Raw genomic sequence first — 18,136 nt, 5'->3', positions numbered from 1 at the left:
TAGTTACCTAATTGTAGCTAATTCCAAACTTCAATTACTAGATCTAAACATCTATCCATTTCTTAATAAATGATTAACATTTTTAAATAGCCTAAGTGTCCAAATAATATTCACAAACAATTCACAATAAAACATGATTTTTAAATCTCATTTACATTAATTTATAGGCCAAATGGAAGGAATTTAGTGTTTAATTGCTGTAAATTAAAGTCCATTTAAATCCGCTTTCTAGTGGGATCCTGTGAACGCGCTGGTTTAGAACGTTCACATTGCGGTAGATTTGTGCCCTCAAATGCCCAGAAAAATACTGCGGGATATAATGGGCCCAAAATTAGTTACTCGCAACAATAAACTTTGTATAAAGGGATCTTAAGAAGCCCTTTTTAACGTAAAAATAAACAGCCTACCTTCCGTTGTCCCCTGTATGAGATCTGGCCCGTTGACGGCGGTCGGGGGTTTAGAGGTTAATTTTTAACCTACTATAACAATTAAATAAAGCCCTTAAAACTAATAATAGCTCAAGCGAGGGAATCTTCCAGCGATTTTTCGTTAATAATTAACTAGGCTGAAAAACCTCGATTTGAACAGCCTAGGGAAAATCGCGTTTTAAACCCGCCCCCCTCTAAACGGCGCCAAAATCGCGCACACGGGCTGGGACAGATTTTCAGCGACGCTTCACGTACGTTTTGCAACATACCTAATGTATTCACTCAATTATAGAGATACAGCGTGGAAACAGGCCCTTCGGCCCAACTTGCCCACACCGGCCAACATGTCCCGGCTACACTAGTCCCACCTGCCCGTGTTTGGTCCATATCCCTCCAAATCTGTCCTCTCCATGTACTGTATGTACTTGGCCAACTGTTTCTTAAATGTTGGGATAGTTCCAGCCTTAACTACCTCTGGCAGTTTGCTCCACACACCCAACACTCTTTATGCGAAAAAGTCACCCCTCGGATTCCTATTAAATCTTTTCCCCTTCACTTTATTTGTTCCCTACTTTCCTCAACATTTTTTTAACCCTATTGTGCTGACAGTGCAAATAAACGAACTATGGTCCCGATACAACACCTAAGATAGACTCAAAAAGCTGGAGTAACTCAGCGGGACAGGCAGCATCTCTGGAGAAAAGGAATGGGAAGAGGGAAACACAGAGATATGGATGGGTAAAAGGTGAAAACAACAGATCAAAGGGGACAATGATAAAGGAAAATGTAGAAATACCTATCCATATTCTCCAGAGATAGTGCCCGACCCACTCCAGTCTGAAGAAGGGTTTCGGCCCGAAACGTTGCCTATTTCCTTCGCTCCATAGATGCTGCTGCACCCGCTGAGTTTCTCCAGCTGTTTTGTGTACCCACTCCAGCACTTTGTGTCCGGCTATGTATTAACCAACACGTGGAAGGGAACGGGAGCACCTGGAGGAAACCCACACAGTTACAGAGAAAACGTGCAAACTCAATGCAGATGGCACCCAAGGTTAGGTTCGAATCCGGGTCTCTGCCATATGAGGCCGCAACTCTACGAGCTGCGTCACTGTACTGCCCATGATGTGCACAAATAGTAAGCAGAAAAAAAGAAAGTGCTGGAAGTACTCAGCAAATCACACAGATTCCAGCACCTGCAGTCTCATGTGCGGCAATAGCAATGTTCGCTTTGGTGCACGAGAGCTCCATTGTCTGCAGGCTCCCTGCTGCTCTTCTATGAAAATGCTGAAAGTCGTGCCAGCATAATAAGTTAACTGCTGCACAAGCCAATTGATATGGGGCATTTTTAATGCGTGGCTATATTCCAGGGACTTTGATCTCTTACACTTCCTTATCTCTGTAACTCCCTCTCCCCTGACACGGACCATGGCTCTCCTTGGGGACAAATGTGATAGCAAGGAGTCTGAAGGAGGGTCTCGACCCAAAAAGTCACCCATTCCTTCTATTCAAAGATGAGTTACTTCAGCCTTTCGTGTCTATCTTCGGTGTAAACCAGCATCTGCAGTTCCTTCCTACACACCTAATAGAATGTGATAGTTGGCCAAGGGACATTCATACGTGTGAAGAGATTTTATAATTGAAATGTTTTATCATATTTTAAAAGCATGATTCGCTGTTGTGTAAGAAAATGGCACAAGAGGCAGAGACAAGTTTTTAATTTACCTTGGATTGTATTTAAATCGGAAAACAGGAAGAATACCCTAACAGAGTTTGAAAAGGTTTGCATTGACAAAGGATCAGCTGAAAAATAAGGTAAATTGAAATACAGGTCTGAGTAAAAATCTTTGTAAGCTGCAATGTTTGATGTTTAACATGGGGATGACTTCCTTGCACGGAACCACAAACCTGCATTGTACACACAGTTGTTTAAAACTTACAATTCACACTAGAAAATTGAAATCTGATATTGTGGATCTTTGTTTACTTCCATTCATTTTTCAACTATGCTTGTAGACTTTGATCACAGACCTGGTGATTGTTCCAGTTAGTTAAATAAATCCTCAAAAGAAGAATATAGAATATGATAGCAGGAATGATCATAACAAAAGGGAAGTCCTGTCAATAATTTCAACAAACTCCCCAGGGATTTAGAGTTATAAATAAATGTTAATCTTTTAGAGAAAAGGTAAGTTTAAGAAAATTTATTTTGACATGAATAAAAAATGAAAGAAGCAATATACAGTAAACAGTAATGCTTTAAATGGGATGGGATATGTGTTCATGTATATAAATCTCGAGAGGGTTGTTGAAAAAGCATTCAGGATAACAGCTACATTGTTATAGACAGTGTAAACATTATACTAAATTTTGATACAGTATTTATCTCTCAGTTGGTGGATAACGATGAAAAAGATAAAGCTACAAATAGTCTTTATCATAGCCAAGCTGGTTAGATGAAAATTTGGCGAAAACTTTTAAGATCGTGCATGGTTTGGAAAATAAATGAAAAATGTTTTCTTCATCAAAAATGGTGGCAATTTAAGGGAAGATTTTAAAGTAGTGGTAGCAACATTTAACAGGTTGAGGATAGGCTAATTTATGCAAAGAATTTTAATGAGTTCATTGCTGGAAAGAACTTCCAAAAGGAAATTACATAATAAACATTCATATGGACACATTTTCAGTATGTCTGCTGGTAGGAACTGCAGATGCTGGTTTAAACCAAAGATAGACACAAAATGTTGGCGCAACTCAGCGGCTCAGACAGCATCTCTGGAGATAATAGACAATAGGTGCAGCAGTAGGCCATTAGGCCCTTCGAGCCAGCACCGCCATTTAATATGATCACACTGAGCATCCCCAATCAGTATCCCATTCCTGCCTTCTCCCCATATCCCCTGACTCCGCTATTTTTAAGAGCCCTCTCTTGAAACTATCCAGAGAACCGGCCTCCACCGCCCTCTGAGGCAGAGAATTCCACAGACTCACAACTCTCTGTGAGAAAAAGTGTTTCCTCATCTCCGTTCTAAATGGCTTACCCCTTATTCTTAAACTGTGGCCCTGGTTCTGGACTCCCCTAAAGTGACGTTTGGGTCGAGACCCTTCTTCAGATACTCAGTCTGAAGAAGGGAATCAACCCGAGACGTCACCTATTCCTTTTCTCAAGAGATGCTGTCTGTTGTGTTAGGCAAATAATTATATGGCGTGAAAGGTGAAAATAACGATGGGCATTTAATTGGGCAAAAATAGAAAACATAAGTTAGTAGAGAAACTCATGCAACAAATAAACCTGGAAATGGGTATGCAGATTTGGAATGGGTCTGGATTATCCGTCTTAACCTACCTGATCTTCCGGTGGCTCAGCACTTCAACTCCCCCTCCCATTCCCAATCTTTCTGTCCTGGGCCTCCTCCATTGTCAGAGTGAGGCCCAGCGCAAATTGGAGGAACAGCACCTCATATTTTGCTTGGGTAGTTTACACCCCAGTGGTATGAACATTGACTTCTCTAACTTCTGATAGCCCTTGCTTTCTCTCTCCATCCCCTTCCCCTTCCCAGTTCTCCCACTAGTCTTACTGTCTCCGACTACATTCTATCTTTGTCCCGCCCCCTCCCCTGACATCAGCCTGAAGAAGGATCTCGACTCAAAACGTTGCCCATTCCTTCTCTCCAGCGATGCTGCCTCACCCACTGAGTTACTCCAGCATTTTGTGTCTTCCTTTGATTTAAACCAGCATCTGCAGTTCTTTCTTACACAATATTTTTGATATGTTATAGATGGATTTATTTATATTCTTCCCATTTAGGAAAATAAAAAACACCTGATTTCACGAAGACATTGGGCAGAACTGGTTGAAGGGGCACAATGGAAGAAGAGGAAGAAACAACTCATAAACAAGAGGATGACCCACGGATGGCGTTTATTCAGAGCTTATGTTTATTGTTTTTTAGTATAAAAGAAGATAAATGGGACACATTTTCTGCGTCAGAAGACAGCAGGCGAATAGTGATGGACTTTTTTGGTACAGATGATATAATGATTCTGGTAATCTATATCAATGCACAAGGACAATTAACTGCAAATTTGGGATTTCCGCCTTTAATAAAAACGAAGGGAATTTATTTTGTGAAAAAAAAGATGATTCGTATCACTAAAGAGAACATTAAAGAGGAACTATTAATTGGTGATATTAGTAATTCTCCTGTTGAACAGTTATTAACAGTGATCGAAGAGGTGAGTGCGAGGGTGAAAAATATCAATTAATAAATGATGTATGACAAATTGAAAATGAGGATGGCCATTCAGAGTATTAAAGTTCAATATTAGATTGGGGTGGCTCCGTGGCATAGCGGTAGAGTTACTGCCTTACAGCGCCGGAGACCCGGGTTTGATCCTGTGTATGGGTGCCGTCTGTACGAAGTTTGTACGTTCTCCCCGTGACCGCGCGGGTTTTCTCTGAGATCTTCGGTTTCTTACCACACTCCAAAGACGTACAGGTTTGTAAGTTAATTGGCTTGGTGTCTGTGTAAATTGTCCCTAGTGTGTGTAAGATAATGTTAATGTGCGGAGATTAAATAGTAAATGCAAAAATCTGTGCAAAACAACAGATTAGTGCGAAGATTTTCGTGCAATCTGAGGTAGTGGAAAAAGGAAATTAATTGGAATAACCGAATGAGGATGAATGAGAATGAAGAGTATGGGGTAGCACCTCCATGAAAGATGGGTTGAGATGATTGATTTTGTGAGTCTGATAGCCACGGGGAAAATCTGGATGTCCCAGCTTTCAAGCTCCTATATCTTCTCCCAAAGGAAGGATCCTGCATCCTCGCTGATACAATCATCTTTGACTATTTCATCACAAGATGCATTTGAAAATAAAGAATGTTCATATCTTGCTCAAGTTGTTATTGAATGCCAGAATTTCTCTATTGTTGATGTGTGACAGAAACTGACATTGAGTAAAGAGCAAGGCACAATGGTGCCTATGTGGAACTTTCTAGTCGGTCAGCAGCAAATGCCGTTTCCATCAACAGTAACTGCTAAATTTGGGCACCTGCAAAAAATATCGATGTCACTTGGATGCAGTATTTTATGGCTTTGGTATTTTCTGTGATTGTAGGTCATTCAAAATTCATAATGATTCTTTTCTTTCTAGGTGTTTTGTCCACTTTTCACAAACACTGATAATATGATTAAATGGCCTCAGGTTGTGTCAGAAGATGTAGTGAAGCATGCACAGCAGCTTAAAAATGATGCGTTTGTCGTTGGTGGACAACTAAAAGGGAAAGCACTCCTTGCTCTCCCAAAAAGCGCTGACACTTTGGAAAATTCAGATGAGGACTCCGATAGGTAATTGCACATTTTCCATTTTATTTACTCATAATTGTAAACATTTTTTTCTAACAATATTTGGTCTAATATTCATTGTTTTCTGGTTAAACAATACAAGCAGGTGAGCTTGTCTAAGCACTCCTCCTATGATGTTGATTGAGTGTTGAAAGATGTAGGATCCTTCCAAAGTGATGTGCTCTGATTATACTTTTCCCTCTTGGCAACTTCCCAATTGAGGTCCCACCCCAAGCCACATAAACCATATTATGTATTTTATATTCACTATGTCATCGCATCAGTCAGCAAAAGAAAGGATCGTAAGATAAAATGCTCCTTTTGTTGTTTTAAAGAGATTTTTGGTGTTGTTGATGCATGTTGCCTATGTTTGATCTTTACCTCTTTGTCAGCTTTGGATGCTCCTCGAATCTGTTAAGAAGCATGCATCTAACATAATAGTATAGTTCTACATATGTTTTTAACCTGTAGAGTTCTATAATTTGGTGGTGAGGAAAGATACTCGCAATTAGAGACTAAATTATTAATGATTTGGACAAGTATGGGTTGTTTAGGAGACAGAAGAGATTGCAGATGCTGGAATCTTAAGCAAAAAACAACCTGTGGGAAGAACTCATCAGATTAGGGAGCATATCTGGGGGGAAAACATTTTGAATCGGGAGCCTTCAACAATTTTGATGAAGGATCGTGGCCCGAAATATTGTCTGTCCCTTTCCTTCCACAGATGTTTAATGTCTGACCTACTGAGTTCCTGTAGCAGTTTGTTTTTTGCTCATCGATTGTTGAGGAAAGTCAAATTGATGTGATAACAGTAAATCATGCTCAGTAAATGTTACTGTGTATTTTTAAGGGAAACATATTATTGAAAACAATATAGCTAATGTTTATATTGACATTTTGGTTGGTTTTGTTGTTCAGGATCAGAACCTAACCTGTTTTTGATTGAATCTGATGGCACTTAATTCCAGTTGCCAGACGGTAGGGTCAATTTATATTAAATACCACAGTTACCTCTGAGCAATTGACATGTGTGATATTTTTTTATTTGCCATGCCATTTCTTTTCACGCTGTAAGGTTAACTTATTGCTTGATACAGTAGTTTGGTGGAAGTGAATCACACATTAATTTGAAGATTGTTACAATGATTTGACGACAGAAGTGGATATTCATCATGCAGCCCACCTGTCCACAAGAATGTTAATGCTTATTTTCTTTCACACCAGAATGCCCTTTGTTTTCTGTTTAATGCTGAAGATCTTTTTGCTTAAATTTCATTTGGTTATTTTTTTTTACAAACTGTCTTTAGCCTTCACAAATCTTTGGTAATATGTATAGGAAAGAACTGCAGATACTGGTTTAAATCAAAGGTCGACACAAAATGCTGGAGTAACTCAGCGGGACAGGCAGCATCTCTGGAGAGAAGGAATGGGTGACATCACCCATTCCTTCTCTCTAGAGATGCTGCCTGTCCTGCTGAGTTACTCCAGCATTTTGAGTCTACCTTTGGTAACATGTAACCAGTTTTAAAACGATAAGAGTGTTTTGCTCAGCTGTTTTTCATCTTTTAGGACCAGAAACTATGTATCAATAATGTGAGAAAATCAGGCTAACGTTATGGAATCCAAAAATAAGGGTCCAGAAAGCTTCAAATGAAGAGTCACAATGATCAATTATGTAGAAGGACAATTACATTGTGGTAGAGATTTGTTTGTGATTGCTTGCTAATCAACTGATACCAAGATGACAGAAGTGGAGTTTAAGGGTAGCATAAGGGTATCCGTCAAACAGTTGCTCCATGGCGTGCGGAAAAACCTCACTGGCTGAACTGATACCAAACGGCATGCGCAAAAATCTGACGGAGACGAAAACGATGTGTTAACTGTCACTATTAACTGCTACATCGATATGCATTCCCTATTCCTTAGTAAATATAATTATGTTTAATACATCCAAGAATACAAAGTTTTAGGTTGCCTATAATACAGATCATTTATATATTGCTCGGTTTATTAATAGCTTGAATATGACAATGAATATTAGACCAAATATTAATAGCTTGGTTTCCATATTACAGCTTGAAAGTGTCCTGTCCTATATTATGTTGTCCAGTGTATTTTAAATCTGTGGTACAGATCTGCACTAGTTAACTCATTCTAACCGCCCCATAGTAGAAGCGTCCACGTCGCGGGGCTGGAAACTGGAAGAATCCTGAGCTAATTACCATCCACTGGGCCCACGGCTGAAGCCTCCGAAGCCGCGGGTGTGAGTGCGTGCATGCGCGCGCGCGGCCTGCCAAGAAAATGCGCCCCCCCTCCCCATGTTTTGATAGCGATTTCCGCCCCTGCGAACAGCAGCAACATGCTTTTGACACTCTAAAACGTCAGATGTCATGCCCACCTATATTGTCTTATGTCAATCGACCTGTTACCTTGACCTGTGACACATCCCAGTACGGCCTCGGTGCAGCAAGCCTGCAGGATGAGCAGCCTATTGCTTATGCTTCCAGGACGATGACGGACATGGAGACGAGGTGTGCTCAGATCAAGAAGGAATTACTGGCGGTGATCTTTGCATGTGTTAAATTCAACGATTACATTTTTGGCAAGCTGTTACCTTAGAGACTGACCACCAACCTTTGGTTACCATTTTAAACAAGCCTATACATGCTGCTCCGGCGTGGCCGCAAAGAATGATGCTGTAGCTCCAGAAGTATGATATCTCTCTCACTTACAAGCAGGGTAAGCACATGCATCTGGCTGACACCTTATCCCGTGCTCCCAGGAGGTCGAGCGCACAGCACTCATCAGAAATAGACACTTTTGACATTATGGCTATTTATTTCACTCATCCTTCACATCTGGATACGTTGGTGGTTCACACGACAGAAGATGCCACCCTGCAGATGCACGCCTCAGTCATCAATCACGGATGGCCTGGCAAGCAGCATTCGCTTCCGCTTGCCGATCAGCCTTACTTTTCTGTCCGGGACGAACTGGCCATTAAAGGTGGGGTTATCAAAAAGGGCCACAAGGCAGAGATTCCGGCTTCACTCCGACAGAAATGAAGCCGGTCGTCGTATTCAGAGGTCATCCTCGTTCTGAAGCTACGGTGCAACGAGCGAAGAGCATGTTTTTCTGGCCTGCCATGTCAGACTATATACGCCAGAGGGTGCAGTCCTGTGCTGTGTGCAACAGCATGGCTCCACATCAACAGAAAGAGCCCCCTTTGCAGCACCGGTTCCTGACATGCCATGCTCTATGGTGGCTACTGCCATTTTTGACTGACATGGCAACCAATACTTGGTCCTGGTCGACTCTTACCAATTTCAAACCACTTACCACCTTATGTAGGTGGTTTGAAATTGATCTGCTCCCCACAGCTTCCGCTGCGGTGGTCGTCAAGAAACTTGCAAGGCATTTTTCGGTCCACGGGGCACCTCAAACCCTCATGTCTGACAATGGTGGCCAATTCATAAGCCAGCGTTTCTTGAACTTTGCACAGGAATGGGATTTTAAGCACATCACCAGCAGTCCAGAGTACCCCCAGTTGAATGGGCTGGCTGAGCGAGCTGTCACAGTGCAAAGTGTTTTTGGATCTTCTCAATCTCCGCAACATCCCACGTGATCCCACTCCTGACACCATGTGTATACTATTGATACAGAGTCATTATATATCGTAACAAGTACTTTAATTAGAATACATACAGAGACCATCAAAATGAAACCGCAAGTTGAACTACCTAACCAACATGGCTGCCCGCATTCCACTAGGTGGTGGTAGTGTAGAAGTCTGACATGGATTATGGATCAGGTCATCAGCAGCAAAACCAGATGGATCAAATCAGAAATACTGTTTGATCTACAGTGTGTTATTGCAAATAAATTGTATTTAAGAAACTAGTAATCCTTGCAATCTCCATAAAATTAGAGTATTACATTATACTACCATGTGGGTGTTTATTGAAATTGCCATATGACAATATTAAGCTCTCTAATAATGGTATTTTTTTAATTCAAGCTCACCTGTTCAAGTGGATAGTGCCGTTTTGCATGCCATTGAATCTGTAGTCATTGACTGGATGCACCAAGTGAAAGATGTTTTAACCAAGGATTCAGCCCAATCTTTGTTGGATGGCTTGAACCCTCTGCCTAGAGAAGAGATTGATTTCTGGGACCTGCGGTTAAAGGACCTAAAGTGCCTAAATGAACAGGTGCTCATAATTATTAAGCATTTTTAAATAAGAATTATAGGCTAAATTGAAAATTCTGTTGGTCAAAAATGTTAACGAACTCCGTGAACTGATGTTTGGGCGGCACAGTTGCACAGCGGTAGAGTTGCTGCCTTACAGTGCTTTTAACTCCAGGGACTTGGATTCGATCCCGACTTCTAGTGCTGTCTGTATGGAGTTTGTAGGTACTGCCCGTAACCTTGTGGGTTTTCTCTGAGATCTTCGGAGAAAAATTATAAATGGACTGGACAAGCTAGATGCGGGAAACATTTTCCCAATGTTGGGGGAGTCCAGAACCAGGGGCCACAGTCTAAGAATAAAGGGGAGGCCATTTAAAACTGAGATGAGAAAAAACTTTTTCACCCAGAGAGTTGTGAATTTGTGGAATTCTCTGCCACAGAAGGCAGTGGAGGCCAATTCACTGGATGAATTTAAAAGAGAGTTAGATAGAGCTCTAGGGGCTAGCGGAATCAAGGGATATGGTGAGAAGGCAGGCACAGGTTACTGATTGTGGATGATCAGCCATGATCACAATGAATGGCGGTGCTGGCTCGAAGGGCCAAATGGCCTCCTCCTGCACCTATTTTCTATGTTTCTATCTTTCGGTTTCCTCCCACACTCCAAAGACGTACAAGTTTGTAGGTTGATTGGCTTTGTATAAATATGAATTGTACCAAGTGTGTGTAGGATAGTGTTAATATGCGGGGATCGCTGGTTGGCGGGGACTCGGTGGGCCGAAGGGCGTGTTTCCACGCTGTATCACTAAACTAAACTCCAGGGTGCTATACATGATTAAAATAATGTATGAAGAATAGTGAAAGGTTTGGATAGAGTGGATGTGGAGAGGATGATTCCACTAATGGGAGAGTCTAGGACTAGAGGTCATAGCCTCAGAATTAAAGGACGTTCTTTTAGGAAGGAGAGAAGGAGGAATTTATTTTGTCAGAGGGTGGTGAATCTGTGGATTTCTTTGCCTCAGAAGGCTGTGGAGGCAAAGTCAGTGGATATATTTAAGGCAGAGATAGATAGATTCTTGATTATTTCGAGTGTCAGAGGTTATGGGGAGAAGGCAGGAGAATGGGGTCAGGAAGATAGATCAGCTATGATTGAATGGCGGATTAGACTTGATGGGCCGAATGGCCTAATTCTACTATCTCTTATGATCTAAGTGTTAAAAGGATCAATCACAATTCAGCCTGCCAATTCATATGGAAATCAATGTCATTTTGCCAGAAACATTCAATAATTTGATCAAGAGTTTAGCATTGATGGTGAACTTCAAATTTCAGGGATGTAAGAAGAGTTGCATATTTACAAAATGTACATATTTATTCTGCACCATTAACTTACCAAAATTCTCCAATATGCTTTGCAAAAGGATTATTAAATGAAATTTGATACGCCACCACATTAGAGATTAGGGCAGATGATCAAAAGCTAGCTAGATCAAAGAGGTAGATTTTAAGGATAGTCCTAAATTCAAGAGCTTTTGGTCCATGCCAGACAAAAAGGTAAGAATTGGAGGAGGTTCACCATTTCAGATGATTATAAAGCTGGAGGGGGTACAGAGACAAGGAGGGAGAAATCCATGAACCTAGAAATACAGAAAAATATATACCATCAGTTAATACGATCATGGCTGCTCATATATCTCAAAACCATATTGCCACTCTTTCCCCTCAAGGTGTAAACCATTTTAATTTGAGATGTTGGGCAGTGCAGTGGCGCAGTTGGTAGAGCGGCTGCATCATAGCGCCAGATACCCGGGTTCAATCCTGACCTCAAGTTCATGCTCTCCCCATGACCAACATCCATGTGGGTTTCCCCCAGGTGCTCCATTTCCTTCCACATCCCAAAGACATGCAGGTTCGTAGGTTGTAATCAATGTCTGTAAATTGCCCCTAGTGTAAGGGAATGGATGCAAAAGTGGGATAATGTGGAACTAGTGTGAATGGGTGTCAATGGAGTGGATTCTGTGGGCCTAAGGGCCAGTTTCCATGGTGTATCGGTAAATCTAAAAATAAAATTTAAGACTGAGATGAAGGAAAATGTCTTCTCCAATAAGAATGGTGAACTTATGGAATTATTTATTGTTAAAAGCAGATCGGCACAGTGGCGCAGCAGTAGAGTTGCTGCCTTACAGCGCTTGCAGTGCCGCATACCCAGGTTTGATCCCAATTACAGGTGCTGTCTGTACGGAGTTTGTTCGTTTCCTCCGTGACCGCATGGCTTTTCTCCGAGATCTTCCGTTTCCTCCCACACTACAAAGACGTACCAGCTTGTAGGTTAATTGGCTTGTATAATGTGTAAATTGCCCATAGTGTGTGTAGGATAATGTTAATGTGGAAGGATTGCTGGTCGGTGCGGACTGGGTGGGCCGAAGGGCCTGTTTCCGCACTGTATCTCTAAACTAAACTAGACTAAAAGCACTTGAAGCCAGATCATGAAATATATTCAACGGTGAATTAGCTACTTCTCTTCGGGCTTGAGAGACCAAAGAATATTGGGCGAGAGCTGGACAAGGTATTAAATTTGGATGGTTAATCGTAATCATATTGAATGGTCGGAGCAATCTCAAAGGGCCGAATGGCCTACTCCTATTTTCTATAATTTTACCCTTCTGCATCCAGAAATGTCTCTATCTATTTCTTATGCTTATTCAATATCGAAAACCATAGGTATTTTATAACCCAGGAATTGCTTTACCTGTGAGCCAGTGTAGGTCAGCAGGAAACCTGTTTTGTTCCAGTTGTGCATCACAGCAGTATGACTGATTCAACCTTGTCAGTAAATAGGAACGTGCAGTTTGGGGAAGAGCTATTTTTTGTTCCCCTTTGTAGGCTATTAAACAAGCAGACTAGTTGATAATAGGCCTAACTAAGCAATTGAGTAGCTGGTGTTGAAGATATTCCACTGAGCTGCTTGGCAACCATGAGGAGATATTGTGCTACTGAAGTTTAATGATACAACCAAGTAAAAAAAGTTTTGTTTATTTTGAAATGCAAGCAGAAAAGTATAGTGATACTAGCAGGTTAGGCAGTATCTATGTAAAGAGTAACAGATTTAACATTTCAGGTTGAAGACCCTTTGGATCTGGGAATGAAAGAAATGTCAGTTTTAATTTGCAGAGAAGGTACAGTAAAGATGGAAAAGACAAAGGGAATGTCTATGATGAAGTAAAGCCAGGTGGCTCAGGGGATATGTTGTAGAGTTCATCAGACCATTAGGTTAATAAGGGCAGTTAGGGATAGAGAATGCAAACAAAGGACCATGAATAGCTGCAAAATGCAGAGCAGAGTTGTAGGATATGCTCAGCAGGTCAGGTTATGACCAGTTCCGATGCAGGCCAGAAAACTGAAAATTAACAGGTGGTCTTGCAACTTTCCATTTCCTTCTAATGTTTAGCTGCCTGCACGAGGATCTGAGAACAGAGATAATGACTGGATTTGGATATTTTGAAGGTAGGCAGGCAGTGCAAGAATAATGGCCATAGGCAACTGGCATCATCCACAAATATGATGGAAAGGCTGAGAAGGTGAGAGTAAAGTGAACGGTCTCTTGATGGAGTTCTCAAGGAGTGGTTTCTTGAACACTAATATTCTATGGTATGTTAGTAACTTGTGTGTAGTCACTTTTATTTCTTGACTGAACTTGTGTATTGCTTATGGTGCCTGGAATATAAATATTATTCCAAACCATTCAGGCTTTATCATTTAAAAAATGTTACTGTATTTCAGTTGTGGATGCCAAAAGTACGCAAAATTTCAGAAGTTCTGGAAAAATCAAAGAGCAGTTATTGGCCAGCTTTGAAAAACCTTTATGAGGACATCAGAGCAGGTACTTACAATGTTACACTGTTTATTCTCTATGCCCTGTCTAATACCAGGACAAAAAGTTCCTTTGATAGGTGCAGTAGGGTCTCTTCTCTGCTTTATTTTTGTATTGGAAAATCATGTTGTGTGATTAATTTACTCTCTTAGCCTTGCAGACTAAAAATCTGTATACTATGCAATCCAAATTCTAGAAAAAAATGTGAATAAGGATTGGGGTCTTGTCACTTTGATTAATGTTACAGGGTCCCATCTGTATCAATGCATACTTTGATGTGTTCACAGCTTTCCAATGATGTAAATGCATGTTTGGATTTTCAGTTACCCATGGGTGACATACGTGGTCCACAGGCAGAGGCTTCCATCTCGCCTTTGGACACTGTCTATGCAAGTTAAAGTGGAACTCTCTGAGCCTAGGTGGGCATTGGGACGACATAAGTAAATGCCCTTTAAATAACTTAATTAATATACTCCTTCTGGACCACCACCTGCTGACCTTTCCCTCTCCTTTTTCAAAAGTGATGATGGTAGAATGAATGAAGAGGTCAATATCTCATTTTGGCTCGTGCAGAGTTTTGAAACAAAATTGCTCCATTGGCTTCACCTACCCTAATAGCACATATGAACATAAGAAACAAGAACATGGAGAGGCTATATAGGACACTCTACTCCCTCCATTCCCTCAAGCCCAAGCCCCTTGATCCACCATCACCTCTCAACTGTCATTCTCCCAACCACCTCCCAAAACACTCGATACTCCTCAAACTATTGCCATTTCACAAGTGACAATACCACCGCCCCAATTTAATTAATTCTCATCAAAATGGTAATTGCAACCCCTTGATTTGGCTTTTCTCCATGCCCTCACTCCCATTCTTCCAAGCAACAATTGCAGATTCTTGACATAACTTTATTCCTTCATCTCATTGATTGATGATCACACATATCCCTACTTACTATTGTTACCCTGTAGTAGATCATTTCCCTAACCCCTTTATTTAATCAACAATCCATGAGCTTATACTTGCAGGCCACTCTCCTCAGTGATCTGACTACATACAGCTTCAGACTTAACTATTTTTCTTCACATGCTCTACACTGGTCTTGCCTACTTTTATATTCTAGCTGTGCTCCTTTAAATTTAGCGTTTGTGTATCTGCCATACTCTCATTATTACACGACCATCTGATGAACCTCAGGGCCACAATTGATAACTGCTTAGCTCGCATTTCTGTTACTATTGTCTTTGTTAAATGTAGGCCTGGAAGAGGCTAGCGACATTGTTTTGCATCTGATACCCCTGAAGTCTTTAGTCGATGATGTAATACAAACAGATTATGAAGAGGTAAGAAGAAAAATGGGAACTATCAACGTTCTCTTCAGAAATGTGTTATGTGGTCACATTATTTAAGAAGGTAGGAAAGAAAAGTAACTTGCGTATTTGAGACATTGAGCACATCAAAGACGCAGGCATGATTAACACAGATCCCAGTTCAACAGAAGCTGACAAGCCTGAGCATTGGTTTTGTTGTAGAACAGAGGTCTCCAAACAATCCAACCGCCACGATATCTTATCCGGCCCGCAGCAAGCTCAGCGCAGGACGGAACGTGTCTTAGTGTTGCCCTCTCTCTCTCTCTGCCTCTCTCTCTCCCTCTCTCCCTCTCTCCCTCTGCCCCTCTCTCCCTCTGCCCCTCTCTCCCTCTGCCCCTCTCTCCCTCTGCCCCTCTCTCCCTCTCTCCCTCTGCCCCTCTGCCCCCGCCTCTCCCTCTCTGCCTCTCCCTCTCTGCCTTTCCACCTCTCTCTCTCTCCACCTCTTTCTCTCGGCCTCTGCCTCTCTCTCTCTCTTTCTGCCTCTCTCTCTCTTTCTGCCTCTCTCTCTTAGGGGCCTTAGATGATAGCCCCTCTCTGTCATTATCCCTATCCTAAAAAAAACCCACAGATGACCCTTCCAATTTTACAGTATGGATATACAGGACCATATGTTTGGTAGGCTGAAAGTCCACATGCAATCTCAAGCAGCATCAGATGGGTTAAAGTAGGGAAAAAGATTTGTGATTTAATGGAGGTGTTTTTTTGTGGCAAAAAAAGATTAGTGTTTAAAAAGACTGGGGTCAGTAGCATGACAAGTATTTGTGAGGCTACCAGTTGAATCCTTAACCTTCGCTTTAGAAGCTGTCATTGTGTAGCGTAAGTGTGAGTGTAAGATGCAGAGATTTCACTTGTTGAACCATTTTGCATCAACTGCTCAATATTGTACTTGAATTCAGAAAATCCAAATCCCACATTTCATCAGTAGATATATGTGGCATTTGCAATGCAAGTAAAGTATCGGAAATGTTTGATAATGTATTTGAGTACCTGGTTGGCAATTCTCAGTGTTCACACCACAATATGAATTGAACAGTAAAGTCTGAGTAAATAATTGAGAGATAATATGTATTGCAAGTTAATGGAGCAGCCAGCAGTAGTGTTTAATGTGAATATAGCAATGACACTTTTTGCTTCTATTACTACTTATCTTTGGTTCCAGGTGCCTCCCTATGTTGATATTATAATGCATACTGTCTGCTTAGTGTGGGCCAATTCAAGATATTACAACACTCCTGCCAGAATCATAGTTATCTTACAAGAGATTTTCAACCTCTTCATTGAGATGGTATGGATTTGTTTCAACTGTCGTGCTTATCATTCAGCATATTAGAGATGCAAATGTTGCGTAATGTATTTTTATAATTAGATTTTTTCAAGTAAAAGTTGCATACATTTTTCTTCATAATTTTGTACGTTTAATCACCCCAATGAGAGCGATTACAACCTCTTCATTCACAGTTGTTCCTTGGATAACCATGGGGATCCTTTCTTGAGTTTTTAGACGTCTTTATTAAAATAGGATTTTAGATATTAAGGAAATCAAGGAATATGTGGCTAGTGCAGGATAGTGTGATTGATGGATCAGCTACGAGCGGCTAAGTGGCCGACATCTGCTTCTGTATCTTGAGTTTAGTTTTAGTTTAGTTTAGAGATACAGCGTGGAAACTGGCCCTTTGGCCCACCGAGTCCACACTGACCAGCAATCCCCGCACACCAACACTACCCTAAACACACTCGGGACAATTTTACATTTATACCAAACCAATTAACCTACAAACCTGTAGGTCTTTGGAGTTTGGGGGGAAACCGAAGATCTCGGAGGAAACCCATGCAGGTCACTACAAACTACGTACAGAAAGCACCCATAGTCAGGATCGAACCCGGGTCTCTGGCGCTGTAGGCAGTAGCTCTACCACTACACCACCATGCCATTTGTGGCTTTCTAAATCAGAGAATATTTTGTTTTTGTTTCCTAAAATTTTGTTTTTGTAGACCTGTACATTTTTGAATCCAGATGAGTTGATGAAAGGGTTGCAGGGAGAAATAGAAGAGGTGCTGGCATCAATCAACATAGCAACATCTATTCTACGGAAGGTTTATACAGCCTATGATAATAACCGTGTAGGAATGGACAAGTTCTTTAAGGTATTGTTTAGTCACACAATTTTAGACTAGAAATTTTAAAATATTGAATTGAATACTTTTGCAGAAGTATTTGAAGCAAAATCTGCAGTTGTTTGAAATCTAAAATGCTGGAAGTACTCACTCGGTCGATGAAGAGAGTAAAATGTTATGTTTCAGGTTACCCACTTTTCATAAGAAATTGTAAAAGGAAGGGAACAAATGTTGCAATGAAAGAAGGAGAATTGGTAAAATGTATTGTGTTAGAATGGAGAACAAGGTTGCCCAGGAAGCTATTATTTTGGTGCTGATGGAGATAAAATAGATAGATGAACTGTCAGGTTCAGAGAATAGTAGTTACTACAAATCTGAAACAGAATAAAGTGCTGGATATACACACCAGATTAGACAGCATCAGTGGAGGAAAAGAAAACCGGAATTAATGTTACGAGTGGATGACTTTGCTAATGTGCTGGACTATTTTGACATACAGATGGATGACCACACATCAGAGCTTTTCAGGATTGACCTTACTTCATGGCTGGCTAGTTGTATTAATCTTTCATCTGGACAACCATCCTTCAATTTGGTCAATTGTGATGAAAGGTAATTAATTCAATCATAGAGTCAAGATGAACCGATCTAACTGTGTATGATTGCCCAAGTTCTTTAAAGTGGAGATACACAGCACAGAAACAAACCCATCAGCCCATTAAGATTTTGCTAACATCCAAGGACCCATTTATATGTTAATCCTATTTTAATCTCCCCACATTCCCATCAGCTCTACCCAGATCCTACCACTCACCT

The 18,136-nt window shown here is 41.0% G+C and overlaps 1 protein-coding gene across 1 annotated transcript in view; it reads left to right on the top strand.

The window, feature by feature from the left end:
• The first annotated feature begins 4,238 nt into the window (after positions 1–4,238).
• Positions 4,239–18,136, top strand: part of dnah17 (dynein axonemal heavy chain 17) — a 187,261-nt gene continuing 173,363 nt past the window's right edge. The window contains exons 1-7 of the mRNA XM_033044269.1: positions 4,239–4,661; positions 5,584–5,777; positions 9,793–9,985; positions 13,741–13,840; positions 15,093–15,178; positions 16,365–16,490; positions 17,198–17,350. Of these exons, the coding sequence (XP_032900160.1) occupies positions 4,293–4,661; positions 5,584–5,777; positions 9,793–9,985; positions 13,741–13,840; positions 15,093–15,178; positions 16,365–16,490; positions 17,198–17,350 (1,221 nt within the window). The 5' untranslated portion in view covers positions 4,239–4,292. The remainder of the gene's footprint in view (positions 4,662–5,583; positions 5,778–9,792; positions 9,986–13,740; positions 13,841–15,092; positions 15,179–16,364; positions 16,491–17,197; positions 17,351–18,136) is intronic.

This window comes from Amblyraja radiata, chromosome 26, assembly GCF_010909765.2.
Source record: "Amblyraja radiata isolate CabotCenter1 chromosome 26, sAmbRad1.1.pri, whole genome shotgun sequence".
Taxonomy (NCBI): Eukaryota; Metazoa; Chordata; class Chondrichthyes; order Rajiformes; family Rajidae; genus Amblyraja; species Amblyraja radiata.
This window is presented reverse-complemented; position numbering and strand designations above follow the sequence as displayed.